An 11,428-nucleotide genomic window follows, 5' to 3' on the forward strand; every position below is an offset into this window, starting at 1 on the left:
CCCCTAACGGACTCAATGAAAAATTAGCATGGAGTGTGTTTCTTTAAATCTATTTTTTTGGTTCAGTACATGCCTTTGTTCTTGCACTTTCCTTTTTTACAACTATATGTTTCATTACATGCCTTTGTTTTTCCATGCTTTGTCTCTGCTGCAGTTAACCACACTCTTTAGTACAGTCAAGTATGCTTAATTTAAGGTGTGCATTGCAGCTATACAGCTGATGTTTCCAAACATCATGCTTCATTGATGAATTATGATGTTACAGACGGGTATTGCCACACAATTACTTTTTATTGGTTAATTTTCATCTCACACACACACGATCGTCCAGTTATTTTTTAATTTTCACCCACTTACACTATTTGGAAACGTTATTTTGTTTCCTCCTATTAATTATCTCACACTGTTACATTTGTTTTAATTCACAATCTGTTCTTTTGCAGCACGATGACACGATGCGCCGGGCGCTGACACGTCCTGGTAGCCTAGCAACGGTGACGTCAATTCCAGCCGCCCGTGGCCGGAGCCGCCGGCGTCTCTCCCGCCCGCCGCACCTGCGCCCGTGCTGACATTAGAAGAGTACTTAAGGTAAGAACACCTCACATATGTTTGTTTTTCACCCATGTATCCTTGAGAAAAACACCCAGCGTGGTGTTGAAACGTTGGATTTTACATGCTTGTTGCATAAAGAATTTTTTTCACTTTCAAATCCGTGGAGTGCCGCCTGTTTCTGTGGTGAGGGGGTCATTGTCTTGTGGCACCGGTCACCAGGAACATCCACATTATATATATATATATATTGATTTCATCTCATTATCATCCAGTCTATTAGCAGCAGACACAGTACGGTAGTCCACGGCTGTAGCTACCTCTGTGTCGGCAGTCGCTGGTCCATCCATAAGTATACTAGTATCCATCCAGCTCCATTGTTTACCCGAGGTGCCTTTTAGTTGTGCCTATTATAATATGGAGAACAAAAATGTTGAGGTTCCAAAATTAGGGAAAGATCAAGATCCACTTCGTGCTGAAGCTGCTGCCACTAGTCATGGCCGAGACGATGAAATGCCAGCAACGTCGTCTGCCAAGGCCGATGCCCAATGTCATAGTACAGAGCATGTAAAATCCAAAACCCCAAATATCAGTAAAAAAAGGACTCCAAAATCTAAAATAAAATTGTCGGAGGAGAAGCGTAAACTTGCCAATATGCCTCTTTTTTCTTCTTTGCGTCATGTGCTGTTTGGGGAGTGTTTTTTGGAAGGGCCATCCTGCGTGACACTGCAGTACCACTCCTAGATGGGCCAGGTGTTTGTGTCGGCCACTAGGGTCGCTTAGCTTACTCACACAGCTACCTCATTGCGCCTCTTTTTTTCTTCTTTGCGTCATGTGCTGTTTGGGGAGTGTTTTTTGGAAGGGCCATCCTGCGTGACACTGCAGTGACACTCCTAGATGGGCCAGGTGTTTGTGTCGGCCACTAGGGTCGCTTAGCTTAGTCATCCAGCAACCTCGGTGCAAATTTTAGGACTAAAAAGAATATTGTGAGGTGTGAGGTATTCAGAATAGACTGAAAATGAGTGGAAATTATGGTTTTTGGGGTTAATACTTTGGGATCAAAATGACCCCCAAATTCTATGATTTAAGCTGTTTTTTAGAGTTTTTTGAAAAAAAAAAAAAAAAAACACCCAAAACCAAAACACACCCGAATCCGACAAAAAAAAAATTCGGTGAGGTTTTGCCAAAACGCGGTCAAACCCAAAACACGGCCGCGGAACCGAACCCAAAACCCGAAAAATTGCAAGTGCACATCCCTACTATAGAGATATATTTTTTATTCCTTACATAGTCTATAGTTTTTTCCAGTAATCCTTGGTGGTAGGCAAGTCTATTGTGTCATGTGGGCAGCTCAGGTATACAGTATGCATGAGATGCCTTACAGGTGGAGATCTGTGGGACCTATGGAGAGGTGTGAGGGGGTATGTGGAGCACAGCAGTACTGTGGCAAGAGATTCATAGCTGGTCCTGCTCTGGATATTTGTGTTTAATGCCACACCCTTGCATCCAGCAGGCTTTTATAGAGGGGGGGGGGGGGGGAAACGGTCGATGGACATGTGCTTAGGGGGGGGGGGGGGGGGAGATAGGGGGGGGAGATAGGGGCCCTGCCTTCACCATTTGTACTGGGTCCCACCATTTCTGATGGCAGCCCTCTGTTTTCACTTTTGTGACAGTTAATGGCCTTTGTTGAGTAGAGGCCTAATGGTGACTGCCCAAACAAATCATTCACATGGGGGCCCAGGAAGTCTTCTGCCAAGGCCAGGTCTTTGGAGTGACCTTGATGCTTCAACAATATAATTGTTATACCCTAAAGGTAGGGACAGTCACCATTCACCTCACTGCATACTGAGGCCTCATGCATTGATTGCTCATCTCAATTGTACTATTCTTCCCAACAGAAGAACCTTGCTGTGTTTTCTGGAGGGGGAGGGGGGGGGGGGGGGGTTCCAGGTCACCCAACAGGTGCACTCATTACTCACACACACATTTTACAAGATCCACAGGTAGCTCTAGTTATTTCGGAGGAGACCTGGAAAAGTGTTTTAGGGTTCATTGATGAGAGTTTGGGAAACACGGTTCTATGAATTCAGTGCTTACTAACAAATTGGTGTTATTGACAAACTGCACACAGGATCCCCATGGAATGCCGATAGCATACTAACATTCAAAATCCCAATGGATTTTGCCTTCCACAGCCAAACCCTGCCGGTCACCTCCTACAACCTAACCTTCACCCCATGCCTAAAGCTAACCCAAGTAATTGCCATCAGGATCCTGGCCATTGGGTTGCCACTGTGTGTATCCTGTCAGAATCTAGACCACAAACCTACATCTAGTAGATAAAGGCTTGGTTCATATTGTAGTCAAGACATTTAAGCCAACCATATAATGCAGGTCTTTCGCATGAGACTAACATTTCTAGAACTAGGAGTAGAAACAGGAGTTTACCCGATCTTCTATTGAAGGTAGAATAGAGCAGGTCTATTGCTTAATAGGCCACTTATTTTTTAAATGTTTCATTACCATGGTAAATTCAGGGATCAGACTTTGGTTCTGACGTTGCCAGTATTGCAAGCATTCATTCTTAGAACACATACTTGCATAACTACAGGTGTTGACAATGATGCAAGTTTGTTGCTCCCTTGCCCAGGACATGAAAAGCACAGAAGGGGACCTGCTGGCTAAAGCCCACTGGTCACTTTGGAAGTAGGATACATTAAGCCAATAGATGGCTATAGCTGCAGATTTTACAGCGATTGTAGAAAGCCAATTTTGTCACAATTTTGACGCAAAAACAGAGTTTAAATTAAAGAATTTTATTTCTATGCAGCCTGTCCACAAGCATGTCTCTTAAAGATGCGTTTTACAGTCAGAACAAGAAAGCCAAGCAACACAACCAAACTAACCAACACAATGGCCACCAGCACCCACTGTTCCAGATGGCCAGACTCTGTGGTCATTCTGGAAGCCTGGACATGTCCTGCTCCAACCACCAGCAGAGGACCCAAAGTCACCAATCCATGTTCTCCGGTAGAGCCTGCAGGGAAAGTCACAATAGCACCTTCCATTAATGTTTATGCAATAATACTACATACTGTATGGTCATCTGTTTTGCACAAAAGTTCCTTAATTTTGGTTACATCAAGAAGACTGCCAGGCATTATTCAGTTTAGGTCCCTTATGTATGCAATTGCTGCTCTCCCCACAGACTGAATAAACTTGATGCGGATCTATCGATCTTACATCCAGACCCCTGACCACCCCACTAGGGCCATTAGTGATCAGACCAAGGATCACCAATATTATTCTGACAAAATTGCTGCTTACTCAAAGGCAACTTCAAGAAGGCCCGAAACTCACCATCTGCAACTTCTCTTTTCCCAATTCTTCTTGGCCTTCCAAGAGGAGATACCAGGCTCCTGGATGTCCCAGCACAGTTCTTAGTGACACAGCACTGGCAGATAGTATTGGAGCCATCCACAGCTGTCCAGCTAAGGAGACATTACAGTAAGTTAGGCTAGTGGGAAAGTTACTCTTCATGTGATGCTATATGCTGTGGAATCTTATTGAAGTAGCTGCCTCTAGTGACATCCTGACTATAGTTTCCAACAAAAGTCAAAAGTATATCAAGGATCACTTGTTTTACAGTTACATCCTGCTTTCTGAGGCACTACACCATCCTCACATAATAATCCTTGCCTGCTATAAGTGTAAGATGTATGGAGGTTACAGTAGAACATCCTCACCTGCTAGATGCCTTCACGTAGGAACAGGCCTTGTTCACGGGATCTGGGACCTGAGTGGCTGCAGCAGCTCTCAGAGTACAAGTAATATAGATCTGGGGGAGGAAGAGGATATAGGACTCAGGACAAAGGACAGACAATAGATGTCTACAGCCACAAACATTGAAGAGGTACATGGTCAGCATTATCTGCTATACGAGAGCCGTAGCAAAACAATCCTCACCAGAGAGACATCTATCCCAGTGAACCGGAAAGCATCAACCATAAACCGGAGCTTGTCTGGCTCAGGTCTTGGGGATATGAAGGAAGAAGAGGAATCTTCTTGCTGACCGTCCACCAGGCACCTATAGAACACATTAGTTACTGGCACACAGTGAAACCATGAGATCAGCCTAAACAGTAACCTGTATAACATACCCATTGTAGGCAATTAGAGCATAATTAGGGGTGGACTGGACATCAGGAGACAGAGTGGCCACACAGCTATCCACAAACAGCATCATAGGGACATGGTTCTGAGTGTTCACAGAGGCCTCTATGTAGAACATGTCCCCCAGCTGGAAGTCAGAGGAAGGTCTGGGAGCACTCCAGTCATCTGTAATGGAATCAGAATTAGAAGAGGCCTAACCAGACCCAGCACCACCATAATGTACCTCCCACCTCACTCACCCATCATCAGCTGCAAGGAGAAGGACAGCCTCTCTTCTGAGGACACAGTGGTACTGAACGGAACCCATGTTGGCTTGATGGCATTGCTGCTCACATTGCCGTGTCTACACAAGATAAATAAACCCACCATCAGTGGTCCAGTGTTACAGGCAGAAGAAAGCAGCCATGTTCATGCATGCAACAGTGGTTACTTGCAGCTGCATCATACTTTAGGCCTGTTTGGACGCAGTTCTACCAGCTGTCAATGAGTATGAAGTGGTGCAGATAGATGTTACGCCTACATTCTCAGATCCAAGAGATCACAATGTGACCAGTAGACTGAGACAGGATAGTACTATATTCCAAAGTTCTCTCACTCATACTTTTCTGCACTACAGTGTAGTACATTAGTGAGACATGTTATAGGCTTACAGTAATAGTGTCCTTTATATGGCGAGTCTTGGGTTAAGCCTCCAAGGTCATTTCTCAGTGGTGAATGTTGCTGGACACAAGTGGCACCACCTTCATACAACCCCGACACCATAAATCTCTCATCTTGCAGCCTCCCATCACCAGAAGGGAATTGTGTCTGACGAAAGTCTCATGAAAAGCACCTAGTGCCCCATTTGTGTTGGCCAACACTTTGTTACAGAAGCCTGGTGAGGTTATCCAGGGTGTGGTATGCAGTCACAGGCCACTATCCCCTCCCACCCTTCCTCACCTCAGAGACTGCCAAGTATAGCGTTATCCTATTGTAGCAGAGAACCCATAAACTAAATCACTTAAAAGTTAAACAAATTCAGGGCACAACCACTTACCTGGGGTAGAAACACTGGATGGGAACCACAGCAGGGTTGGTCCTGATGATGGGAACACCACTGGGGGATGTTGGAGTATAGGTCAGGGAGGTGGTGTAGATCAGCCAGTCTGCCATCATCTGTAGGACAAAGCAGAGACATTTCTCCATCATCTGCTCTGCAGACCCTGGTAATGCCAGAAGTTCTTATACAGGGAAAGGGTCTTTAATGAAAGATTGTAATCTGTTGCCATGACACCTTATATCCAGGCTGCAGTATGCCAGAAGGGGGTGGGGTGGGGTGGGGTGGGGGGTGGTTTGAGTGCAACAAAGCCCCTTGAGGGCTCGGTAGTGAGCTGTGCTCATCAGAGGTTCTATTCCCACCCTATGGGTGTTGTGGACACCACAAGTGGGAAAAATCCCTGCTAGTCTGCATGCCAACTGTCAGACTTTTGAGCAGGCAGGATGTAGCGGTCGGTATTGACCGCTGGTCACATAACTACATGCCCTTATGAGGAAGTGTGACAGGCCATGCCTGGGACCCACGTGCTATACACAGTATACCAAATACACCATAGTAAGGCCTGCCCCATATCATATCTGCAGCTACCCGAGTATAGTATACCTCACAGTTACACATTACAAAGTACCCTAGCACACTGACACGTCATACATGTTCCCCAGCCCGGGCTATACTCTCCTGGCACTACATTACTGCCCAGGAGGGAGATCACAAGGCAGACCTCAGCTTCCATTGGAGACTGTCTTATCTGTAGAACCTAGTCTATGGATAAATGGGATTTCTTTTGACCTGGCCACCACACAAATCCTTCTGCCAATTACCACCACAGGTGCACTACCAGGGGTGTAGCTACCATAGGTACAGCTGCTATGGGGCCCAGAACCAAGAGGGGCCACCTTCCCTGTCACAGTTACATGTGTTATACACATGGGTGCAGCCGCTATGGAGCCCACTTTCCCTGTTAACACACTATACATTGATCACCATTGGCCAATACATAGGGGGGCTAGAACTTTTGCCTTGTGGTCAACAATAGGTCTAGTTATGCCCATGGACCTGTTCCTTTTAGTGTTGTATAGGTTGAACTGGACACCATTATGACAACGTTATATAATATGAATTGGGGGTGAAGTGCCATGGTGTGAATCAGGGGTACTGCATTGCATAGTGTGACATACAGTAATGTGGCAGAGTGAAGTCATCTAGAAGGATTGGGACAGGGGCTTCTTCAAGGTGTTGCTATGGGGTCCAGAAAGTTTTGGCTACACCCCTGTGCACTATGACTATGCTTCTATTCTACGTACATTGTCCATCAGTGCATCCAGGCGCCCTTCCCACTGGTGGCCAGCACACAGTATAAGCCTCAGTAGTTACTAGAGCCCTGTGCAAGGGAAGGTTCATGAGACCTACACTCAGGGTACACCAGTTACAGTATAGGCAGATATATTGTACTGCACAACCCATCAGTAGGAACCCCATGCCTCAGTTACACCACTAACTCAGTAATAGACAGGAGAGCCACCAGGCAAATAGACATCACACAAACAGAGCACAGTCCATCATTACCTGTACTGCGTTCCCACACTCCTGGAGGCCAATCTTGAAAACCACACTGGTATCAGTGCTCTGGGGGCTGGGACTGCAGGACTGGGGTCCTAAACTTAGGTCTGAGGCCTTCACCAGCTTCCCATTACCATACAGGTCTCTAAACACAGTCACCACCATCATGTCCTCACCACACTGCACACGGATAGGAGAGTTCTGGGGTGGTGCCAGCTGTCTAGACTGAGCAGCTCCACCATCATACCTAGCAGGTGACCCCCATCCTGACACAGGCTGAGCAGCCCATCTGGAAGACCCCAAGCCAGACACTGGCTGAGCACCCCATCTGGAAGACCCCAGGCCAGACACTGGCTGAGCACCCCATCTGGAAGACCCCAGGCCAGACACTGGCTGAGCAGCCACAACATGAGATCCTCTAGGAGAATCCCTTGCAGAGGACTGGTGACGCCTCCACCAATCACCTGACTGGCGTCTAACCAAGACACGCTCCCCAGCACTGGCCAAGCCTGTGCCATAAACCAGAGCCACCAGCAGCAGCCAACTCCACCTCACACACATCCCCATTCTGCCTGCAGGACAAACAGCACAAGGCCAGGAGTGCATGGATCAGCCCTTTATACCCCTATCCTCAGCTGCTAATACCCCCACCTGGGGCAGGTAATGATCACACTCACCTGATCACTCCTCTCATCACATGCAGCCACCTAATGAGGATACAATACCAATACATATATGACACAAGGCAGATAACCTTTGTATGACAGGGCATTATGGGACTTTTAGTTCCACAACAGCTGGTAAGATAAATATCACATATCTGCTTTGCAGTAAAGTAAGTGCTCTGCTCTCAGTTTCCAGAGTTTACTGTATATTAGGCGGCCCCATATAGCCCATTATAGTGTATGGTCCTGTTACTAAAAACATGCAGGAACGTCTCCATAAGTGATGATAAATAGGCCCCAGCAGAACGCCATGTTACTGTGACATGGTCGGTGTGTGTAATACGTACAGCACTGTGTATACTGTAAATAAAAGATAATAATAATCACACGCGTGCTTACATTACCGGTCTCTGTAAACCTTCGCTGCAGCTTATTTGCGGCAGTGCCGGGGATCTCACGAGAGCTGTTCCGCAATGTATGCGCCGCAGCAAATTACGCTGAGTCAGGTCATTAATGGGGGCAGGCGGCTGATAGGGCTTCCTAATGCCTCTGTCCTTATATCCATGTGTGTGGATCATAAGGTCAACAGTAACTAGGTCGACCACTATTGGTCGACAGTGACTAGGTCGACACCTGAAATAGGTCAACCCGGTCTTTAGGTCGACATGGAAAAGGTCGACATGACTTTTTCTTTAAAATTTGGTGTCGTTTTCTTCGTAAATTAACCGGGAACCCCAAGTAGTGCACTGTGTCTCCTCGTACGGCTCGCTTCTCTCACCATGCTTCAGGCAAGGTTACTATTCCCAATCGCAGTCCACATGGATCGTAAAGTTGGAAAAGGTTCAAAAAAAGGAGAGCTATGGTAGACTTACCATGGTTAACTCTCTTTCTGCGAGGTACATTGGGTTCCACAGGGAAACATCGGGGTGTAGAGTGGATCTTGAGCCAGAGGCACCAACAGGCTAAAGCTTTAGGCTGTCTCAGGATGCATTGGGGCCTCCTCTGTAACTCCGCCTCCAGGCACTGGGAGTCCAGTTTCGTTAACCAATCCAATGCAGGAGCAGGTAAGAGAGAAGGTAGATGTTAGTCACATAGAACCACATTCTCACGACAGGAGAAGGGACCAGCGGCTAATGCCAAACAAACCCATAGAAGCTAGGCGCGTCAGGGTGGGCGCCCTGTGGAATCCAATGTACCTTGTAGAAAGAGAGTTAACAATGGTAAGTCTACCATAACTCTCCTTTTCTGCAGCAGGGTACACTGTGTTCCACAGGGAAACATCTGGGATGTCCTGAAGCAGTTCCTCAAGGGAGGGGAAGCGCCTTAGTGGGTATAAGAACCCAGCGTCCAAAGGAAGCATCCTGGGAGGCGGTAGTATCAAAGGCATAGAACCTAATGAGCGTGTTCACCGAGGACCACATAGCTGCCTTGCACAATTGTTCAGCAGACGCACCACGGTGGGCCGCCCAAGAAGGTTCAACAGACCGAGTACAATGGGCTTTAATAGCAGCAAGAGCTGGAAGTCCAGCCTGCGCATAAGCTTGTGCAATCACCATTCTTATCCATCTGGCCAAGGTTTGCTTATTCGCAGGCCAGCCACGTTTGTGGAAACCAAACAGCACAAAAAGGGTATCTGACCTCCTGATAGAGGCAGTCCTCTCCACATATATATGGAGAGCCCTTACCACATCCAAAGACCACTCTTTGGAGGACAATTCAGAAGAGATAAATGCTGGAACCACACTCTTAAGGTGAAAAAATGACACCACCTTAAGTAAATAACCTGGGCAAGTTCTAAGAACTTCACAGTCACAATGAAATATCAGAAAGGGTGGACGACAGGACAAAGCGCCTAAGTCCGACAGTCTTCTAGCAGAGGCAATAGCCAGTAAAAACAAGACCTACAGTAGGACGTGAGACATTTAAGGTCCACAGACTCAAGAGGTTCCAATGGAGACTCTTGCAGGGCATTCAGGGCAACAGACAGAGCCCATGGAGCCACAGGAGGGATTTAGGGAGGCTGAATCCGTAATACACCCTGAGTGAATGTATGAACGCCAGGTATAGATGCAATCTTTCTCTGAAACCAAACCGACAAGGCAGATATGTGAACCTTGAGGGAGGCCAAACGAAGGCCGAAGTCCAGGCAGCATTACAGAAAAGCCACCAGATGAAGTAAGAATTCCAGACCCTGTAATAAATCCGGCCAGATGCCGGTTTGCGGGCTTTCAACATAGTTTGGATGACTGCCTCAGAGAAACCTTTGGCCCTCAGGAGTGATGATTCAAGAGCCATGCCGTCAAAGCCAGTCTGGCCAGGTTTGGATGAAGACTAGGGCCCTGTATGAGGAGGTCTGGCACTGAGGAAGACGCTCTGTCAATAGACCCTGCAAGCCTGAGAACCAATGCCATCTGGGCCACGCTGGAGCGACTAGAAGTAGAAATCCTCCTTCTTGTTTGAACTTCCGCAGGAACCTAGGCAGGAGTGACACTGGATGGAACACGTATGGCAGCCGAAAGTTCCATGGAATGGCCAGTGCGTTCATGAACGCTGCTTGAGATCCCTGGTCCTTGATCCGAAGAACAGAACCTTGTGCTTGTGTCGAGATGCCATCAGGTCTACATCTGGTTGGCCCCACTTGTCCACTAGGAGTTGAAAGACTTCTGTATGAAGACTCCACTCTCCAGCGTGCACATCCTGGCACTGAGGAAGTCCGCTTTCCAGTTTAGGACTCCCGGAATTAACACCGCCGATATTGCTGGCAGATGGCGCTCCGCCCAATGAAGGATTTTTGACATTTCCATCATAGCCATGCGGCTTCGAGTGCCGCCTTGATGGTTTATGTATGCCACCATTGTGGCATTGTCTGACCGTACTTGAACTGGCCTGTTCTGTACCAGAGGCAGGGCAAGTGTCCATGCATTGAACACTGCCCGCAACTCTAGAATGTTTATTGGGAGGAGTGATACCTCCTTGGTCCATTAACCCTGAAAAGAGTGTTGCTCCAACACCACACCCCATCCCCTCAGACTGGCGTCCGTTGTCAGCAGGACCCAGTCGGCGATCCAGAAGGGACGGCCCCTGTTCAATTGCTAGTCTGTAGCGACCAGGTCAGCGACAGACAAATCTCCGGAGTCAAAGTGATCATGTGAGATCTGATCCGATGAGGTAGGCCGTCCCACTTGGAAAGAACCTCTGCAGAGGGCAGGAATGAAATTGAGCGTACTTTACCATGTCGAATACCGACACCATCTGGCCAAGTACTTGCATCGCTGAGTGTATCGACACTTTGGGGTGATAAAGGAAGCATCTTATCCTGTCCTGAAGCTTCAGGACTTTTTCTAGAGACGGAAACAGTCGCTGACTGTGTGTGTTCAGGAGTGCCCCCAGGTGCACCATGCTCTGAGCTGGGACCAGCGAGGATTTCTTCCAATTAATGAGCCAC

General features: G+C 47.4%; 1 protein-coding gene across 1 annotated transcript; it reads right to left on the bottom strand.

Annotated features, from left to right (window-relative positions):
* Positions 1–3,349: 3,349 nt before the first annotated feature.
* On the bottom strand, positions 3,350–7,919 carry LOC134935935 (zona pellucida sperm-binding protein 3-like). Its single transcript, XM_063930791.1, has 8 exons — positions 7,325–7,919; positions 5,759–5,877; positions 4,962–5,065; positions 4,710–4,887; positions 4,516–4,636; positions 4,296–4,387; positions 3,910–4,040; positions 3,350–3,586 (listed from the first exon to the last, which is right to left on the bottom strand). The coding sequence occupies exons 1-8, from the start codon at positions 7,883–7,885 to the stop codon at positions 3,372–3,374; spliced, it is 1,521 nt and encodes a 506-aa protein (XP_063786861.1). The 5' UTR covers positions 7,886–7,919; the 3' UTR covers positions 3,350–3,371.
* Positions 7,920–11,428: the final 3,509 nt, after the last annotated feature.

The sequence above is a fragment of the Pseudophryne corroboree genome, chromosome 6, assembly GCF_028390025.1.
Source record: "Pseudophryne corroboree isolate aPseCor3 chromosome 6, aPseCor3.hap2, whole genome shotgun sequence".
Classification (NCBI taxonomy): domain Eukaryota; kingdom Metazoa; phylum Chordata; class Amphibia; order Anura; family Myobatrachidae; genus Pseudophryne; species Pseudophryne corroboree.